The sequence below is a fragment of the Chionomys nivalis genome, chromosome 10, assembly GCF_950005125.1.
Source record: "Chionomys nivalis chromosome 10, mChiNiv1.1, whole genome shotgun sequence".
In the NCBI taxonomy this organism is placed as follows: Eukaryota; Metazoa; Chordata; class Mammalia; order Rodentia; family Cricetidae; genus Chionomys; species Chionomys nivalis.
The window spans coordinates 77,761,345-77,783,553 of NC_080095.1; the positions used below are offsets into that span (position 1 = coordinate 77,761,345).

Here is a 22,209-nt window from a genome sequence, read left to right on the forward strand (position 1 = left end):
AAAACAGCAAACTTGACCTGTGTTCACATAGAAAAGATTCTAAGCAGAGAGTATTATAGTGGAATTAAGAGTTCACAGTGACGATGCTAAATGGAACTGGCAAGGTAAATGAAAAGGGAACAACACTGGAGATGGGAACATGTTTAGTCTTTTCTCCAGAAGCCAGAAATGCAATGGGGCACGCCTAGGACGGTGGCAATAGTGTCAGAGGAAAAGGAAAGGACTGCAGAAACGAATAATGAAATTAAGCGGTAGGATTTATTAGTTTGGGGGCGGGGAATGTAGTCTAGGATGACTCAGATTTCCAGCTCTGGAAACACTTGGGGAGGAATGGTCAAAATAATATGGAGAAGAACTCCAATCCTCCATATTTGTAAGGGAAGTTATGCAGGAAAGCTTAAGGTGCTTCAAGTTTTGTAGTCACTCCTTTTTGTGTGGTTTATCGAGAGAATTTCTCTGTGTATCACTTCTTGACAAAACTCCATCTATAAATTGCAAAAGTGGGGATTTCTGGGTGCACAAATAAGAAGTGAAGTCTGATGTGGTCTGCGCCCTACCCTATTCTATTGTTCTAAATGCCTGTAGTGGCATTTTGTTTGCATTTTAATAAATAAAGCTGGCCTGAAAATCAGAAAAGTAAAGCAACTACACTGGTCAGCCTTACAGACCAGGCAGCAATGACACACACCTTTAATGGCAATAACCACAATGACACACACCTTTAATCCCAGTAGCAACACTAGTTTTCCATAGAAACCAGACTGTAGTGGTGAACATTCCCTTAATCCCAGAAATCGAGGGGATTATAAAATGGGAGAGACAGCTCTCAGTCTCATTCTGAGATTCCCGGGGACAGGATTGCCATTTTTGGTCTGCGGTAGAGGTAAGAGGCAGTGGCTGGCTGCTTTGCTTTTCTGACCTTCGCGTTGAACTCCGATTTCTGATTCTGGGTTTTTATTAATCATGCTTCATCTCCCTCCACGTTTTAGGCAGCCCTTTGCATTACATGAAAGCATGCTGACAAGGTCAATCTGTGCTGTGTGCTCAGGAGGAACAAGTTAGAAAATCAAATGAGGTTCTAGAGTTCAGCTTACAGATAGCTCTTCCAAACCGTTCATGTCAATGTGTCTTCTAGAATCCATAGTCTTCTAATTTAAATAAGCTTATTAAAATCATGAAGAAAGTGTTCTTAGAATAAAATCCACTCTTTATCAATGTTGTGAGTACTGATATACTGTGATAACAGGACTATTTAACAATTATCTGCTGATTGTCTTTAGTGGGAGGATTTAGAAAGTCATGAAAGGAATTGTAAATGATTTTAAACCTTTTCAGCTTTTGCTTTTCTTGATATTTGTGACAAGATTTGGTGAATTTATAAATAAACATGACTTTGACTTTTTTCTTGACATTCTGATAAATGATACAATCCATTTTAATGCTTGTAACTTCAGTGTTGTTAAGATTTACAATATTAAGCAACCACCATCCATCTCAAGGTACTATATAATCTTGATTTTTAAAATAGCATTAATTGATTTAAGAATCAAGACATATGCATTTCTTGCCCTTCTCCACCATCTATTCAGTTAGAAAGAAAGCAGACCTTCTGGTTTCCTCTAAAATTATAACTGGAGAAACTCTTTCATAAATCGAATATCAGCTTATGGATATTTAAATTTAGCAAAGAATTTTAACATTCTACAAATTCTTATGCTCTGTAAGAAAAACATTGTGCTATTTTATTGAAGGAAAAAAACCCTCTCTCTAGTTAAACTATACCACTGCTAAGAATATTAAATATTCTCTTTAGTTAAATTTAAAGTTCAAAGTCCCATGTGGTTCTAGGAAAAGTAGAATATTCCAGAATTTAAATTAATAACAATAAGCTTTAGTTTTTTATAGCTATTGGCTCACTGAGGTTATAATATATGTTTTAAATGAATAAGTATATTTTCAGGAAAATATATCTAAATTTAAATTACATAAAATTATTAATTTAGCACTTCTAGATTATAATAATTAAAATATAATGTGAGTATCCTGCTACTAATTGAAAAATAAAAAACTCTAAAATCAGTGTCAAAGGGCTTATGTTGAATCAGTTCAACCTATCTAAAATTTCAATTAAAAATCCATAGATATAGTCCTTCAGAAGTGAAAAACAGCAGCTAGTGATTTGCTCAAAGCCTTGCACAAGAGAGCTCTCAAGGCACCCAGGACTTTGCCACCTTGGGATGACAGTGGGATCAGCGAGGAAGAATGCAGGCCCCAGATCCTGTTGCATGGACTTTAGGTACTACTCTACGATGTGTTAGCTGTGTAGAAAACGACAAAACTTTAGCTTCCCCTTTTTCAGTGTGTTGATTCCATACAATTGGAGCTAAATGCAACACATGTGTGTGAATTGCATGTGTCCATACAGAGCAAGTAGTTTGATGTGTACATGTGGGTATCTTAGCAAGTATAAAGTATTAGCACTGCCGTTGTTGCTTCTTTACTCAAGACCCTGCAGCATCTGCAAGAATGCAGAGCCCTCGCAAGGAAGGTCTTGGGTTCCACTCTTTTTGTTTTATTTTTCTTATTTGCTTGTGAACTTGGCTGAACAACATTGGTCTTATATTAAAGACCAATTAAAGTAGTGTTTTCATGGCCCTTGCTGTCCTACATCAAAAATATGATCACCACCATGACTAAAAGTTTACCACAATTCATACTATAACCATCATAATCACTATTACTTTTTTTCTGGCGTTACGAGAATCAGCACATCCATAATATCATCACCATTATCATAATTTCTATTACTGTTACCACCAGCATTGGAAACCATCTCTAACAGCACAATTACTGCCACCATTAGTGTACTGTCTAATTTTATGCCAACTTGACACAAGCTAGAGTCATCAGAGAGGATTAAAGCCTCAACTGGGAAAATGTCCTCACAAAGTAAGACTGTGGGTGCTTTCTTAATTCGTGATTGATGCTAGAGGGCCCAGTCAATTGGGAGCTGGTGGGCCTAGGTTTGTAAGACAGCAGCTTTGGGAAACCATGGGGAGGAAACCAGTAAGCAACACCCCTCCACGGCTTCTGCATCAGCTCCTGTCTCTGGGGGAGGAAGAGTTCTTTCTACGTTTGAGTTTCTGTCTCGATTTTCTTCAATGGGCTATGATTCAGGATATGTAAGCCAAAGAAAGCCTTTCCTTCCCAAGCTGCTTTTGGTCATGCTTTGTCACAGCAATAGTAACCCTAAGCAAGGCAGCTGTAACTCTAACAATGGCAATACTTAACATCTGTGAGAGTATAAATGTTAATATGACAGTCCCATTCAGAGTGTTTAAAGAACACCAGAGAAAGCAGAAACACATGAAATCTAGTAAGTAAGAAAAAAAGAAAGAATATTTGTAGTTTACAACAAGAGAGCAGAAAACAACTGAACAGAAGCTATCCACCCCTCTGCATCAGAAGGATGAAAGGAACTGGCATATCTATAGGTGGACATGTAAAAGGAGATTCCTGCCTCTCACCCTATACCGAAATCAATTTTAAAGGAACCAAAGAAGTTATTGGAAGACCTGAAACTCTGAGACTGACGGAAGAGAAGATAGGGCAAACACTTCGATATACTGGCTTAGGGAAAAGCCCTGTGAGTAGGACAGAAAATAATTATTTGAAAAATAATGTCATCAATCAGCAAATGGGAATTCATGAATTTTAAAAGCTTCTGAACATCAAGAGAATTAGCCAAAGAAATAAAGAGACAGCCTACAAAATGTGAGAAAAGTTTTGTTAGCTATATAACTTACAAGTATCATCTAGAATACACAAAGAATTAAAAATACGAAACACCAACAAATTAAACATGTTAATGAGATGAGAAAATTTCTTAAAAGATGAAATATTGAGAGGTAATAAACTTTAAAAAGTGTCTAACCACTGTTCATCAAGTAAATGTAAATCCAAAAAATCAAGATTTTGTTTCATCTCCACCACAATGGCAGTTATCAAGAAAAAAAAAGATTTTTTTTACCTTATTACTAAGAAAGTAGTGAACTTTAGTAACTATAAGAAATGCTCCAGACACAACAAAGATTCAACTTAACACTACACGAGGAGTTTTTTCCTTCATATGTGTCAAGGTTCCACAGCCAATTTTCTTATTTGGTGCTTGAAAATTAAACAAAAGAATTAAGAGAAAATTTATAAGTATTTTTCTCTTTGTCCCAGAGTTTATGATAGGTCTTTGATCAACATACATTCAAAAGCTAGATCATGGACAAGAGTGGACAGTGTCTTAGCCTGAATGCAATAGCTTCTCTACATAAATAAGAGGAAGAAAAGGATGTGTCACATAGAGAAGACAGGACAAAAGATGAGATTTTGTAGCAACTTAGCCATAGAAATGCATGAACTCTGGAAAGCAAGGGTAATACTGGTAACGATCCCCGATCATTTAGTACTCACTGTGCACGGAGTCTGCATCCATGGCTCCCCATCAATCTGCATTGGCAGCGACTTGCTCGTCCTGGAAAAAAAAATATTTCACTGTAACTATAATGCAAAAATATTTAATGTAAGGAATTATTTGTAAAGCACAAGACAATAAGTCCAAAGAAGACAAATGCTGACCTCTTCTGAAAGGGGGTTTCATTAACTATTAATGCATTAACTATTAATGAACACATTGAAAGGTTCTTTGGTCACAATAATGTTAAAAGCTTCCTGGTAGATGTGGTGACATAAAGAATAATTCTGAAGGCCAGAAGAAGATACCAGGGTTTGTGTTCAAAGACACTATCTGAATTCCTAAAACCAAACTGACTCCTTGCTGGCAAACTTGTTTCCACCACCACAACCACACACGTATGCAAACCTTAACAAAAACAAGTGGGGTGTCAAAGACTTGCTCGAACCAACACATTCATAAAACAGTATCTCTTGTGTCTCCACTACAGTATGTGGTTTTACTTTGGGGTCAAAATATATCTTATGTCTTTCTACAAGTGAAGGAATATGAAAAATTCAAACTTTGGAAACTTTACCATATACCGATTTATAATTTAGATTTACAAAGTCACTGCTGCACATTAGTCCATGAGGAAATGTAACTTAATAGTACATCAGTTGCTTTTTTTCCTTAGGATAGTTTGTTCAACAAATACATTGGTGCTTTGAAAGCTTGAGTGTGATTGTACAGAGAGACATATTAAAATTGTAGATTGGTTGGTGATTCTACATGATTTGAATTTGTAATATCTCCCATGGACCTATATGTTAAAGATTAGGATCCTAGCTGGTACCCCAACTTTGGAAACTTTGGAGTCTAGAAATATCAATAGGTGGACCCCTATTGGAACAAGTTGATCCCTAGAAATAGGTTCTTGATGAGGGCTGGAGAGATGGCTCAGCGGTTAAGAGCATTGCCTGCTCTTCCAAAGGTCCTGAGTTCAATTCCCAGCAACCACATGGTGGCTCACAACCATCTGTAATGAAATCTGGTGCTCTCTTCTGGCCTACAGACATACAGACAGAATATTGTATACACAATAAATAAATATTTAAAAAAAGAAATAGCTTCTTGAAACTATGTTGTCCCTAGCCTTTGTCTTCTCTCTGTTTCCTGGCTGCCACACTTCTGCCACATGCTGGGCTGACACTTATCAACTCTGTGCAAAATAAGCCCTCCCGTCTTTAAGATATTTTCCCCACTTTTTTTTTTTTTTTTTTTTTTTTTTTGGTAACCATTGTAGAAATGTAACCAAAACACCTAGGTCAAATATAAGAGATTAGATTCTGTAAAAGGCGATAAGAGGTAGCTACTAAAGCTATAAAATCTGTTCCTCTCCATTTTTGAATATGTAAGCTTTAATCACTGATCAGTTGAAACAAAAATAAGACAAGTATCATTATCAGAAATCTTGCATCCTTTCAGTTAATTTGGGATTATGTCATGTCAACGCACACTGTCAGTTATAGTCAGAGATCTACCTGATAAGCACAGAGGAACACTGAGCCAGCCGCCGGCCAGCACTTTTCAGCCCCGTGTATATTTGGCCCATTTCCATTGCGCCTTCCAAGCCAACAACCTCTAGCAGCTGGTCACTCAGATCTGAAAGGAAATAGATCCCTGGTCAGTTACAGTGAACATGCATGTCTGTAGTAATGCCACTGTATCTTATGGAAGTCACAAAAGCAACTCCACAAAGTGTCTGGGTTGAAAATCAAAAGTAATGAAAAAAAATCCAGTATTTCTGTAAGTCTTAGTTTAACTAATCCTTGAAGCTCTATGGAAAGCTATTCTCTCTCAGCTTACTCTAAAGCAAGTGAGAAGAACAAATTCAGAGCCAAATAATACCAAAAAAATAAAAGAAAGAAAAAAAAACCTACCAGTAGTTTTTAACATCAACAAACTTAATGTTATTCCACATGTATACATGGAAGAGCTATACAGCCCACATCAGACACTTGGCAGCAAATACACATTTCATCACTATAAATAAAGCATACAGATCTACTGTCAGACGTGATTTTGTTAAATTACTCAAACAAGAAACCCTGGAGATCATGGAGTTGAAGCTGTTTATTTCATAGGTTATCAAGACTGAGTCTTATTTCATCAAGTGGTTTGAACTCAGAGTAACTGTAGAAGTTCAAGAAATGATACAAGTTTCTGGAAACATTTTCCTTAGGTTAAGGAATATATACTCTACCAAAGTGACATTTGGGAGTAGATGAGATAATTAGCACTTTGCAAACATCATCTTATTATTATTAACAGAAATCCTGGAAAGGATTAAATATTTACTAAGCGCATGTCACAGGATGAACCTCACTGGTACACATCCCAAGCCAACTGAAAGTAGTTGAAAGTTAGGGATCACTTTTTAAATTTCTACATACCAAGGACATGATAAAGCTGAGTCCACTCACTTTGAAGCACAAACCACATGCACTAACTATATGCAAAGTAGATACTTCAAAACTAGAGACAGTTTTTGCATAAGGTGTACTTTGTAAGCTACCAGCACTTTTCACAGGTTATCACTTGTGCAGAAAGCAGGGGGTACCATCCCAGCAGCTGACTCTCAGGGGAACCTACCCCCACAGGTTGACAGTGAACTTGCTCATTTATAGGACACAGGATGCTGAGGTCTTAATAGGAGGCAGAAAGCATGGTGACCACTCACGCCTTTTTCTTTTGTGGTGCTCTTTGTTATGTCTTTTGTTTTCTGGAGACAGAGTTGCAAAGTGTAACTATGGCTGGCTTTGAACTTGGTATCAGACCAGGCTGACCTGGAACACAGAGATTCACCTGCCTCTGCTGGACTTAATGGCACACACTACCCAGTTTAGTGTGGTATTCTTGCACTATTTTTGCTGTATTTTTGAGTGTAGATAAATTTAATACTGTTTTAGTGACAAAAAATGTCTGGAGTGGGTAGCACTCAGAGGGAAGCCAGAGCAATTACAGTAGATGAACACGTGGTCTTTCTGCACCATCAATGTTGAACTTCGGGATAAGCAAATGTGTTTGTGTGGGCTCCATGTTGGACAGGAAGCTTTCACTAATTACTTGGGAATGTGTGATAGCCCAGAGTTCAGAGATGTTAATGATCCGTGTTCAATAGATACAACTGTAGTGAACAGCTCTTTGAAACTCCCAAAAGTTCATTAGGATCAGGATCATTAGAAAATGTAACATAAGCTCTTCAAACAGAATGTAAGGCCAAAACAATATGTGTTAAATTGACTGATAAAAGAATATTATTCTCATTTTTTTTTTGCACTGTAGTCATAACAGGATGTGGTCCCAAATAGAAACAACCATTGAGCCATAAACCAGTGCTACCAAGCTATGGCTGGGACTTGAAGCTCTAGAGAAGCCATCTTGCTGCTTTCACCCTATTTAGACTTGTTTCTCAGAAGCTTATTCTCTGTTTTTAGCTTAAATTTCTGTTGCCAAGAACAGATGGACAAGGAATAGAAACATATTCTTTCAGCTGTAGCCGGCACTCAAATGTGCTTGGCTCTCTAGTCTGGGTGCTAATGTTCACATTTCTTAGGTATATGTCAACCAGAAAGTGGTACCATGGCAGATGCTGAGGGCCCAGCTATGTGCAAGGTAATAGTCATAATGTACACCCTGGTGATTGAGCACGTATTTGGGGTTGTGGTTTTCTACTGCTCAGTTCCTAAATAGGTGAGATTTTATGTGATTTTTCCCCCTAATGATCTGAGGCTGGGAATTATGCTCCAAGTGAAACCATTTCTCACAACAGAGTTGATCTGTGAGCCCCAACTTTTCTAGGAATCACAGGGATTTGTCTACACCCACACCATATTGCTGTCTACCACCCTCCTGCTGATTTTTATCTTCAATTTGTCTTCTTCTCCATGAAAAAAAAAATACCCTGCAAATCAATTCTACTGTTAATAATCGATAAAGAAGATAACACCTCATGAATCCAGAAGACTTAGACTTTTGGACTTTCCTGCCCTTGCATGAAAGGAATTCTCTAGAAATGGCATAATATTGAAGAATATGAGCAAGGGTAAATAAATACCATATTCCTTTTAATTAGGTGTTAGGAGGAAAGCAAAGGAAAAGCTAAAACCCAAACAACCCTACAGTTGAATGTGCAAACAGGCTCCCATAAGATGTTGGTCTTTTGATGCGGTGTCCACATGTCTGTCCGCAATTCCTGAGAGCAGGATCCCAACTGACTTTGGATACATAACTGCAATCTATGTATTGATGAATTTCTTTCTGTCTGTACCTTTAAAAACATTCAAGACTTCTTCATTTCATACCCAGTCAAATGTTAAGTGCAGCCATCCCCACAAAGCATGGACTGGCAACATTCTCTTAATAAATTGGTCTGATCCCTGGGAGTTGATTGGATATTTAGAAGAATTGTAGCAAACTGTAGCTCATGGCCCCAAATCCCCTGCATTGTCTGTTTTTCCATGAGATAGGAATTCAGACTGACTTTTATATATTGAACAAGTGGGATAAATTTAACCAAAATAATATATAGTGACATGAGAACCATGTGATATTTCCACTTTTATTAATAATAAGTTTGTTTTCGTTCTTCAGTTCTATGACTAGCAGGCTCCAATGACAGTGTAGATCCTGTGTCGGGGAACCATGAGGATCCCAAAAGTATAAAATGTTTTTTGTGTGAGCCTTTACAAAAATGATTGTCCATTTTTATTTAAGAGAAACATTGCTTCTCTCAGATCACAGAGGTTTTTACTTTAGTTTGCTGTTAAAGACAGAAATGACACCACGGTAGCCTGGAAGTAAGTATCTGGACACACATGTCAGTGCCCATATCCATGTGGTTCCCAGCTATTTCAAATCACGGTGTCTCACCGCACTCATGTGCAATGAAGCTTTCCATGATCCATTTTTTGAATATAGACAGATCATCAAACAGTAATGCTTCCAATCTACACCAGAAGAATCAGGACAGCCTAACATTCTCCTTTGGGCTCACTCATTAAACTCTTGTTCACTTTCTTGAGTGTGAAAAATAGAATTGGGCTCACAAAAAAGATGGCAAAATTGTGGTCAGACCTACAGATCTAGGTGAGGCACTTCTTCCCAAAGTCATCTGTTGAGCATCAAGTAATCCCTATGGCTGGAGACATGGCTCAGAGAGAAGAGGTGCTTGCCAAGCCTGGCCAGGCCTAGTGACCTGAGTTGAAAACCCTGAATCCATTTGGTGCAGGGAAGGACAGACTAATGCAGAGTAACCTCTGACCTCCACATATGAGCTGTGACAAGTATGTACACACATGCTGAAAAGAAAAAGGAAACAATCCTGACATAGGGTGTGACACAATGAAAACTAAGAGACAGAAATTGGGGTACAACCAGAAGGTCAAAGAAATAAAGCAGCCTGCCATGGGCTCTTACTTCTCCTCATTCCAAAAATTGTAATCCTGCCTCCATGAATCTCAGAATGAGACTGAGACAAAGAGCTGTCTCCTCCCATTTTACAATCCTCTCTAGTTCTAGGATTAAGGGTGTGCACCACTACCACCTGGTTTCTATGGCAAGCTAGTGTGTGTCATTATTGTCTGATCTGTAAGGTTGGCCATTGTGGCTGTTTTACTTTTCTGATCCTCAGGCAAGCTTTATTTATTAAAATACAAATGAGTTGCCACTACAAAGGGTGTGTGTTCCCCTCCTGAGGAAGATCGTACTCTTCTTTAACTTCAGTGTGGATAATACTTATGAAACAGGAAAGAGCGGGTGGCTCAACATTAGCCTTGGAAGAGTCAACACATTCCAGGAGAATAGTGACATGTGTGTGTGTGTGTGTGTGTGTGTGTGTGTGTATGTGTGTGTGCGCGCGTGCATGCTACAATGGACAGACCCCAGGTCCTCACATGGATATTGTTAATGCTGCATTGTTTTATTATACAAGAAGCCAGGGGTATGAAAGGAAAATCTGAATGTCAGAGGCACAGCTAAATCAGTGAGCACAGGAGCAGTGGAGCTAATAAGTGGGTAATATTTATTCATCGTCTCTTCATCTTGACAGCCAGGCCCTGGTAATATGTCTCATTATATAATTGTTTCAGACTGCCATATGTGAGAGAACAGAAGAAGATGCACTGTAAACACAGGCTGAGTGTGGGTTGTAGTGTTTCATAGAAGAATGTGTCCTGAAGGAAGAGGAGGGAGATATAGAGCAGAGCAGGAAAATCTGTGTGGATGGCACCCAGCAACATGCTGTCCTACTGTGGGAGATGTGGGCTGAAGTTCCAGCTTGTCACAACAGCGACTTTCTAATTACATCACCACTTATCAAGTCCACTTTTGGCCTTTGACCATCAATGGGGCTCTGTATTCTGCACGGAGGTAGGTTATATGCTTTCCAGTAATGTTCACTTTATCTAGCAACAGTTCGAAACATGCCTGAGGATCCACAGTAATATTTTTTTTTCTGTATTTATTTTCCTGCTGGAGATTAAACTGATGCTCGGTTGTCTTAGTGTCTGCTTGGCCAAACATACATTTTAAATGAGCTACAACCCAAATTCCCCAAGCAAACTTTTACAAGTCTAGTGTGCGGGAAATGCATCCATGAATGAGAACAATTCAAAGATTCGTTGTCAGCAGCTGCATCCACTGCACGCTGGTTTTCAGTTTACCCGTAGTGGTCCTTTGTCCTGCTGCTGTTGCTGACAGGATGCAGCATAAGAAGGAGGCTGATGCTGGGCTGACTTTAGTGAAAATTTCTTATCACACAGTCTGTATTGCACCGTTTATAACTACCGTGGCAGGTGTTCAAGACCATACTGTGTGGCTGTACAGCACCAACAATCGACAGAGGGAAATAAAGAGTTGCAATATATATACATAAACATATATACATATATGTATACACACATAATATATGCACACATATACATGCTTACACACTTATATACACACAAATATAAGCACATTATATATACACACACACACACATTACGTGCTTGCTAGGAACAAATTCTCTACTAAGGGCTCTCCAGGCATTCTTTTAGTTAAAACTTGCAACACTCAAAACAAAAATAAGAAACAAGTAAGCAAACAAACAAACCTAACACTCCCAGCATCCTTTGAGGTTAATACTATTCTCCTCATTTTGCTTATAGGAAACAGAACATGTGTGTAAGCCTTCAAATATGATGGAAAACTGTGTGTTTTCAGTGAGGTGGCTTGGCCCCTACTTCTTGTTGTTGCAGGTACGTAGCAACAGTAACTGAGGGAAAAAAGGAATGAAAGCTGCAAAATCCTGCATCTTCAAGTCATTTTATTAATGATATTAATTATTGTAGATATCATTACTACAATAAAACACAGAAAAATTCTACTAATGAAGACTGTGCCAAGTCACGTGTGCTCTGAAAAATCTCTGCCAAAACTAAGAAATTCCAAAAAACTTTTGAGCTTATTTCTATCCAAAAATGATTTTTAAAAAAATTAAAAAAAAGAAATTGCTAAGTCTTATAAAATTTAAAAAGTGTGAAGGATTAATACACACAGGTATCACGTGCCTATAAAATGACTTTTAAATAATACATCTGATTTTCTCATTTAAAGTCATCTGGTTTTTTTTGTTTGTTTTTTAAAAAAAAAGAAAAAAAAGAAAAACAACTGGCCAGAGCTGACTATTACTTTATGGGTTTTCATTTTAAAATTCTGAACCTTCCTAAAAAGAAAAAGTTGTATTGTCAACAACTTCCCCATTGTGACCAGAGCAGTTCAGGGACTATAAATTGCTTGATTATAGAGCTCACTTAAAACGTAATCTTCATCACAGGACACTCAACCCAAGAAATCATTCTACTGACAAGGCCCACAGAGAACTAGTTTAAAGATTCCCCACAGCCATCCATGGCTTCAACTTGCAGAGTGTAGATCAGGAAACCTAGGCACAGTGTGTGTGTTAGAGAGAGTAGTGAACGGAATACCACTGCTTCTGGGTCCTGGAGTCAGCTTGCTCTCTCTGAGCTCTGTAGAGGAGCTGAAGGCTCTCACTTGTTTTCTGGGTGAATGAGCCATTAGCGTGGGAACGTTTCCACAGTACATTGCCTCCTCTGCCCTCCTCTATAAACTAAGCTACTTCAAGTGTCTCCTCATATTAGTGCCATCGCTGAACAAAGCAAGGGCTCATGAATGAAGGCAGATGTCAGCAAATTCTGAACAGCTTTTAGAGGGGCATCTGCACCCTAACACTGTGGCCTGTGAAGGAGCAGAGTCAGCAGAGATATCATGAATCCTTACTTTCCAAAAAACAAAAACAAAAACCAACCAAACAAACAAACAAAGCAAAATAACAACAAAAAATATTTAAAATCTCAACCTAATGGGGACACAGCCAGTGGCCCTTTCCTTGTAGCTATCTGGGTTTTCTAATTCTCTCTAGAGGAACGATGGACATCTGTTATTTTCTTAAAATGCAGAGCATAGAGAGATGCTTCTGCTGTTCCTTAATTTCAACATCAAAGAATTATGGGGAAAAGAAAGCAACAACCAAAATCTTAAAACCGTAGTACTCTTAAACTCATAAACCCAATGATGAGAATTCAAATAAAGACAAAATATAACGATGAAAAACAGTGGTTTATGTTGAGTGTTTCCCTGTATATCAGAGCTGTTTTGGTATTCAATCTATCTTGCTTACATATAAATACTTCACGTTCTAGCTAGAGATTGAGAGACTTGATTATAGCTTGGGTTGTTGTGCATAAAAGCGTCACTGGTCAGAAGTAAATCTCAATCTCCTGGCTCTTTGTCTTCACAGAAAAGGCTACAGGGCGAAGCAGAATTAAGTATCAACAATTCTTATTTGGAACCTTTAAGTGCCAAAATCGTGGAGAATTATAACCTGAAGTCTGGTGTCTTGCAGGAGATCCCTTGAAAGTCTGCTGATTTTGAGGCTTTGTGCACTAAGAACATAATTGCTTCTATTTGAAACTGTGTGTGTGTGTGGTGTGTGTGTACACATGCGCATTAGTTTTGTTTTACTGAGAGACTGTGAATCTCTCCTCATGAACCCTGATGAGAACTGCTACCTGTCTTCTCAAACACAGACTCCCCTCCCTATCTGCATCACCTTGCTATACAAAGATGAACAGTTCTTGACTCATCCTTGCCTCTAGGAAAACAAATATTCCAGTCGCTGAGTTTGTCTTATTTGTTTGAAAGCTTATAACAGATTGGTGACAGATGGGCCGTCCTGTCTAATGTGCCTCCTATGAACAAGTCAGGATAGCCTGGTGGACACCTGGCTCCTATCTTGTAGCTCGCTTCCCCTCCTATTTCCAGTGCTGGAAGGTAATTTTATTTCATGACCTTATGTCTACAGAAAAAGAATTGTACTATTGTCCAGGATTACTAAATTGAATTAATGTTGACACAAGTAGTTTTATTTGAATGGGATTTTAAATTAATTCCATTTGTAAATACTTAAAAGAAATACAATATCCTTTGCCATGTCAATTATAGCGTTAGCAGAGAAATCCATTCCACACAAACATCACTTCGAAGAGGGCATGAGCCGCCTAGCACTGCAGAGATTCTCAGTAGCCACCATCTCATGGTTTTTATTACTTGTGGGCTGCAAGTTTCCAAAGAGCATTCATTTCCAAAAAGTTCTGCCCTGACACAAATGCTGGGTTTAGAAAAGTTCAGCATCTGCTGACCAATAGTAACATTAAAGTCAGAGTGAGCCCCTGAGAAGTGCCTCTGTTCCCCTCCGCATACTGGTGAACATCTCCCTCTGCCACCCTCTGGAAGTGTCCCCTCCCCCCGGCAACGCTGGTGATGGTAAGAGAGGGTCAAAGGCCAACTTTCAGATTCTTAACACTATGAAACAGAGGACTTTCTATTCCCTTATAAGGTGCTGTTTTGGGGGATTGAGGAAGCCAAACTTTTTTCGGATTAGACCCATGCATTTCACTTTTCTTCTGCCTACTCGTAGAAGACATGTAACTTAAAAAAAAAAAAAATTCAAAACACCATTGCATTGATACCCTAGGTACAAAGAAAAATAATTCTTTTTAGCTGTATTCTTCCAGAAGTGATTTGTTTAAAAGGCCTTCACTGTATTGGTCTTGTAGCCCTTCATACAACAGGACAAAAGCAGTTCTATGAAAGAAGACTAAACTTGGACAAACCGTTAGAAGGGGAAAAAAAGCAAAGTTCCTCTCTGTTTTTATCAAATTTGATTGCTGCAGCTGTTCCCAGCTTCTGTATTTTAAAAATAGCCTTATTCAGTGCCTTGTTGGCTAAAGGCCAGAGTGCCATTAGAACATGCTGTACGGAAAACCTCTATTCAGTTAGAGATACAGAAATATATTTAAGATCAGTGGGGGTCATCTGCACCAAACACTTGTAAAGGAAAATAGAATTTTAATGTGTTTGCACTGATCGCCACTTTTACTCGCTAGTTTGAAGCCCCTGTAAAAGCTTCTCTATTATCCTTTTATTTTTCTCTCTCAGGTAAAACTACAGAATAAGTATTGACTTTATTGGAAAAATATTATTAGAATGGCCTGTTTCTCAAATAGCGATTGTAGAGCTGAAATGCACATTTCAAAGAGAACCTATTAACAGCTTTGTTTGACACTTACAGGCACCCGTCCAACAAGGTGGGAACTACTAAGCAGGTGTTTAAGTGGGTCACTACATCTCTCTCCTGAGGTCACTGAATCTAGCATAGAGCTAGTTGGTCCCCAAACCCAAATGAGTCTTTTGGAATTATGATAAATTCAATAACATTAGGCTCAAAATGTGTGGATATTGGGTCAAAAGAATGAATTACTTAGTGGCGTTTCAGAGTTGACCTATGCACCTATTCAGTCTTTTCCCTTTTCCTCAACAAAGAGATGAAGCCAGTGTTTGAGACGAAACAGATTTAGAGAGGAGTGCTAATTTGTGTTCCCAGCAAAAGTAATTTGTTCTGCATGGAAGATACATATATATATTTTGAATTCAGAGCAAAGAGGTCATGAGGAAGAATTAGAAAGCTGAAATTGGCCTAGGTATGAACAGAAGCTTTCATTAGGAAACTGAACACCTTCTGCCAAAGTGTGAAAGACCTGAGAATTGACATTGCTTGAAAGCTAATGTCTTAACTTTCATAGAGACTGATAGAGGTCTCTTGGGGTAAAGACTTCAGACTTTATGACCCATAGCGGTAGCAACAGGCAGAGTGTATATATTCATTGTAGTCCCATGACCTCAAAGTCCCACAAGAAAGGAGAGGTCCAAAGACACGTAGTAAGATGTGGTATTTTGAAGATAAAACATTATTATTAACAAACTCATTTTTTTTTATTTTAAGTAGAATCACACAATTTCCCTCCCTTTAAGGCCTCCAACCGCTTCCATGTACGCTTCTGCTTGTTCAAATTAGCAGTCTCGCTTTCTTTCATAATTACTAATATATACGAATAAGAGTATGAGTATATGCCAAGTTTGTTCAGTAAGTATGTTAGGGGATAAACACTTAGTATTAGAGAACCAAGTAGTGTTTTTTCCCCTGGTGAGCTCAATCTCTCCCTTTCTTAGCAGTCGCTATTGTCTGTAGTTCTTCTTCTATGGGTCACACCCATGAGATTCCTCCATCCACACTGACATGTCAACAAGTGTTATCATCATTTGGGTCTTGTTTAGACAACCCTATTATTGAAAATTCATGGATATAGCTTCTTTGTCCTTTATAGGAGACGCAAATATGATAACAGACTTCCTGGTTCTCTGAATGTTAGAATCTTTTTGTTCTTTCTTCCAAGATGACTCTTAGGTGCAGTGATATTTTGCTTTAACAAATAAAGGTTGCCTGAAGAGCAGAGTGCAGAGTTAAATCATTAGTTAGTCATAGATGCCTGGGCAATGGTGGCACACACCTTTAATCCCAGGACTGAGGAGACAGGCAGACGGATCTGTTAGTTCAAGGTCACCCTTGGCTACCTGAAATTGATCCAGTCTAAAAGAGAAACAGAAGCTCACACCAAGGTGATCCGAGCACTTGGGATCATACGCCTTTAACACCAGCACTAGGGAGGTGGAGACAAGAGTGATGTTGCTGGGAAGAGAGAGGAATATAAGGCTAGAGGAGGCAGGAGACAGTGAGAGAATGCAGTCTGAGGCAGCAGTCTGAGGAGAGGATTGCTCTTTTGTTCTGAGGATTCAGTAGAGGTAAAAGGTCTCTCTAGTGGCTGCCTGCACTGCTTCCCTGATTTCTCAGCTTCACCCCCTAATATGTGACTCTGTTTCTTTAGTTATTAAGAGCAATTAGAATTCGTGCAATACCTAGGTGTGGGGGTTGTGTTACATATGTAACAGTTGGATCTGGACCTTATGGCAGCAATTGTTCTTTGCCTGTTGACCAGCCATGCTTTCCATAATGGTCTCTGTCTTCTGCACAGAGAAACTTCTTGTTCAGGAGTGAGAGCTACATTTCTCTGTGAGTACAAGGATAAGCGTTTGGAGTGCAATTGGGAATTGTACTGGTTTAGAAAATTTGCAGTAGTGGGTTTCCCTTTACAATCCATGTCCTCACGAACCTCCTTAGCTTGCGAAGTTTTTAGCACTAAACAGCATTCCCACTCTGTTGAATGATCATAAAGTCCGATTAGATTGCTGTTAGTTGCTGCCAGGAGGCAAAGGCCACTGTTGCAGCTTTAGGTCTATTTTATCATGCTGGTCATTGCTGTGGTTCCTAGGCATCCCTGCTGCACGTTGACTTGGTGCCTTGGTATATTGCATAACATCTTGTGCTACAGTAAAAGCTAATCCTAAGGGAGGAGGTTTTTGGGTCAGATACAACTCAATTCTCTGAGGATTATGTCGGGAGTGTTTGGTATCTGTAAGAAATAGGGATCCACCTTCTGCTTCTGGAAGTCAACCAAGGGCATTGCTTTGGAGCCTCTCTTAATACAAGGTTTTCTGACACAACATCAACTGGCTTGGTACTTGGTATGTAGACATAATTAGCCCTTCTTCCTTAGCTTCCTGAATTCTGGTATTACAGGCATGTACTACCATGCTCAACTTGAATTTTTAAAAATAGGCATAACCCTATAGGGCTTTCACCCAAATGCAAACAGAGTTTAAATGCTTCTCTTATTGAGGATGAATGGCTACCAGCTTGGTATTGAAATAAGGAAGATGTGAAAATATTTCAGGATGTGAAAAGGCATGAGAGACATGAAGTGTACCACACCCTGATGGTTTGGTTCTTAGAAGGTCACAGAGAGGGATAGCTCAAACTTTGAGGGTCACAGGCAGTTGCATTGAAATGATTCTCTCATTTAACATTTGGTGCAGTTGTACTGAACTCCAGATTCAAGTGGAAGGTACTAAACTCAGACATGTCTTAGAAGTTCTGATTTCAAGTCCAAACTTCTGCTTCAGCTACAAAGGTAATCTCAGGCAAATCATTTAATATTTCTGGATAAGCTACCAGATCTCTAAAAGAGTAGTGATGCATGCTTTACCTTGTGATTAACTCTCTTGTTTCAATCAATCCCACAGCAATTTTCTTGCTTATTCTCTTTATCCACCAGACTAAATATACTTTATGCCTAAGTGATGCAATTATGAATTCTGTGACTGCTATACTTTTGATGGATCAACATTTCCTTGAGAGTGTCTTGAAAAATATTGGAGGTAAACTAATTAAGTGTGTGTGACTCATGTGGAAGACATGTGACTGCAGATAGCGAAGGGGTGATGGGATGCAGAACTGGGAGAGGGAAAGAGCAACAAGAAATGTATGAGCTGGAAAAGTCCCTTGGGGTAGATCAATGTGAAATGCAATTAGGCTGGATGTCTCTTGAGAAAACCAGAGCATGGGCATTCCTACCATGAAGTCAAATAACGGACAGATTAAGTAGGCCAACACACTGCAGGCGGCAAGGGACAGCATTGGGTTTACTGTGAACTTGGACTAGAAATGAGACTCAGTCTGGTGTTATTGCTACAAGGAATGGGGACAGAGAGATGGCACTCTAGATACGTTCTAGGTATAAAGTAGAATTTAAAAGGCAATTGGGCTCTACTATAAAGGAGAACAAAGCTCCTTAAAGCAGTGTGGGTCATGCCCCAGTGCAATAAAACTCTGTTGGGCGATTAGATGAATACCAATATTTCACTATACTATTGCTTTATGATTTCTTCAATAAAAGTGGTAGTATTGACAAAATGTACAATTTCTTTGCTCTTTGGATATCAGTATTACACAAAAAATTTTGTTATTTGCTATAAGCTTATTAGAGTCACAAGCATCACAGAAACCTACATCAGCACATACACAATAAAATAAAGAAGCATATTAAAATTACACGTGTCAGCTAAGCTGGGGTAGGTATGCAATAGAGAACAAGGAATAAAAGGGGCCTATTCTATACAAGCTGGGAAGCAGAGGCTCACAACCCATGGTGGGCTTGGATCTGTCAGTAAACTTCTGCACGGTGTGAGTCCAGGCTGCCTGTTTGTCAGAAAACTCATTCTGGTTACAAGCGGGGTGAAGTACCTGTGCTTAGCCATTCTCAAACCTAGTCCTAGAGGTTTCATTCAGTGAGCCAATGTATTCACTTTGTGGCCTTCTAAATGTTTATATTTAACTTGAAAAAGAGTCCAATTTGTTTAATCAGACCAGTTGGATTTGTGTCGCGACTGAATGACACCAAGTGACATGTCCTTGGTAGACGTTAGTGGAGCTGTTTTCCATCATTGGAACGTTTCCTTGTTCTGAGTTCTAGGAAGAGCAGAAACCTTGACATCCAACCATCTATAGTCTTCACCTTATTTCTCATATTCCTTTCTGCAAATTCTAAGGCCTTGCCCCTAATGCAATCTCAAATTTCCTCAAGAAGCTTGATGCCACTTTCTGAAGTACAGGAAGCTTCAGCTCCTCCCCTATTTAGATGCTGCCAAGTCCTCTAGGCCTTCGTTGATCACCTATGTTCTGTCCTGTGTCAACAGTCCCCTAAAGGCTCTAAAACCTCAGTCTTTTTAGTTGCTTTGCCAATTAATCTATACTGTAAAGCAGTAATCAGAGAAATAAAGATCTGTGCTATGGGCTCCAGTGTTCAGGACCTGGGCTAAATCATCTTTCTCTGTGGTTATTTCACTACCTAGGAGAACATCCCTCTAGGCCTTGTTGTTGAGAATGGTACTCACAAATACTTTAGCCTGATTCTCACTGTCCTTCCACACTACCCATGGACAGAATTTTCAGTTTTATACAAATACTAGTGTCCACTTTTCTCTATTGTCTCCTCTTGATGGGGAATTGGGCAAGAGTTTTGACTTTCCTGGGTTGTTTCAAATTTATTTGGAAAAAAAGAAAGGACAATATGTAACTGCACCCACATAAACTATATAAACATTTCCAAGCTCTAGGCTATATTATTCATATTGTTTCATAATTGTGCATAAATTTTTTTTCAGTTTATCCATTTACTTTATCTAACAAAATTACACTGCACACCAGTAGACACACATACAATATACCAAAATGTGGATGTGTGTGATAAGTGCAGCAATACTGAGTAGTCATGGAGAATGGAACCTGTTTAACTCCACAAACAGGAGGTTCTTGGAGAACACAGTGATGTGGGAGGTGATGCATGCTGTGAATATGTTTCATTGCCATTGGTTAATAAAGAAGCTGCTTGGCCAGTGGCTTACCAGAGTAAAGACAGGATGAAAACGATATTGAGATAGAGTAAGCAGAGTCAGAGAGAAGCCATGTAGCCTCTGCCTGAGACAGGCTTGCCAGAACCTTGCCAGTAAGTCACAGCCATGTGATGATACACAGATTAATAGGAATGGGCTAATTTAAGATGTAAGAGCTGGTCAATAAGAAGCTAGAGCTAATAGGCCAAACAGTGATTTAATTAATACATTTTCTGTGTGGTTATTTCTAGTCTGAGTGACCGGGAATGAATGAGTGGCCTCCCTTCAAAACGTAGGCATAAGAATAGTATTGGAAAGTCCAGAATCGGAGTCAGCCACACACACACACACACACACACACACACACACACACACACGAAAAAAAAACCAAAAAAAAAAAAACCAAAAAAAAACCAATATCTTTGGTGCCTAGAGCTTGGAAATGTTTGTATAGTTTATGTGCGTGCATGTCCTTTCTTTTTCTCTCCACTAAACACCTCCTTTATGTACCCCTCTACCTTGTTCTAGTTTGCTCTCTTTCAATTATCTTCTCTAGTACAGTTAATACCTGAACTATCTTGCCAGTCCACGGACTGAATTTTTGAAAGACTATTTAGGGAGTTGAAGATGATAATATCTTATTGGGGTGACTATTTAACAACATGAATTTTTTTTAGCTCAGGAGGATAAGAAAACCAGCATCAAAACACCAGAAGTGTCTGGTGAAGGTCTGTTGTTTATCTGTTCACTCCCACAAAGTAGAATTAAGAAGGGAGCTCTCTACTGCCTTTTAAATAAGGACACTAATCTTAGTGATGACAACATTGGGACCTAATCACCTTCCAAAGCCTCACCTTCCAATACTGTTCCCTCTGTGGTTAAGATAACAACATAGGAATTGGAGAACTGGGGGAGGCATAAACATGCAGTCCACTGCAACTGGGTTCCCAGCAAAAAGCAGGATGATCATTTAGAGAAGCCCTTACATAAACCTCATGAAAGATGACCAAGAATCAATCAATCTGGCACAGGGGCCATCAATAAACCTTTGCAGAATTAAGGATATGTGCACTCTCCTTGATAGTCATCTATACTACCACTAAAAGAAAGATTCACCTTCAGATTTAGTTCCCAATGAATACCACCAGGTTCAGGACCTTAAAGAAAAACTTCTTGAAGTGACAGATACAAAACTGTGACCAGAAGATTGGATTAAAGGTAATCATCAATATGTTTGGGTATTTTTTTAATTTTAGGTGTTGTTTTTGTTTTCTTCTTGTTGCTGTTGGTTTTGGTAATTTTCTATTTGTTGACATGATCTTCTGTAGTCTAGAATGACCTCAAACCAGAGGTTAGGTGAATTCCAGATCCTTCCACCTCCACGCAAATTGTAGATATGAGACTGCCACACTGAGCCAATCATTTATATAATGTTTTCTTAAATTTATCCAGCTCTGTCCAGTTTCTTACATTTGCATATTTAATATGAGCATTCAATATTTATATCTTATGTGTAAGCTGTTGCTATTTGTAACTGTTCTTACCTGTAACTAGAAACATTCCTCACTGATCCAGGTCCACATAAGGATTAAAATCAGAGAAGGTAGATGCTTTTTGACAGCTCAAAGTCTAGGCCCATGAACTAGGAGCAGTAGCTCAAGGTTACAGACAGATGGAGTCTTTGACTGACAACATTAATAATATCTTTCCCAGTACTTTTAGACACTAAGAATACTATCTGGTCGCCACACTTGCAGTTTTCCTAGCCTTACTAACATTTATCAATCCTTATCAGGACTCAAGAATACTGATATCTTCTTTACTTTTACTGACCACTTTAAAAATTGAAGTCAGTTTGCCACATTTGACTTTGAATAGCATAAATACGTTAGGATTAGCTCTGAAGCAATAAAGTGTTAAATAACAGTCTTCTAAATGATTATGAGTTTTAAAATATTTAAAAGATCTGCCTAAACTTTATAACATTTTAAGGCTAAAAGTTCTTTCTTTGGAAG

The 22,209-nt window shown here is 38.7% G+C and overlaps 1 protein-coding gene across 11 annotated transcripts in view; it reads right to left on the reverse strand.

The window, feature by feature from the left end:
- Dgkb (diacylglycerol kinase beta) overlaps positions 1–22,209 on the reverse strand; it is a 592,477-nt gene that overhangs the window by 23,807 nt on the left and 546,461 nt on the right. For all 11 annotated transcript variants that reach the window (XM_057782585.1, XM_057782593.1, XM_057782590.1 and 8 more), the window contains 2 exons: positions 5,989–6,109; positions 4,465–4,525 (listed from right to left, as the gene is read on the reverse strand). In XM_057782585.1, the coding sequence (XP_057638568.1) occupies positions 4,465–4,525; positions 5,989–6,109 (182 nt within the window). The remainder of the gene's footprint in view (positions 1–4,464; positions 4,526–5,988; positions 6,110–22,209) is intronic.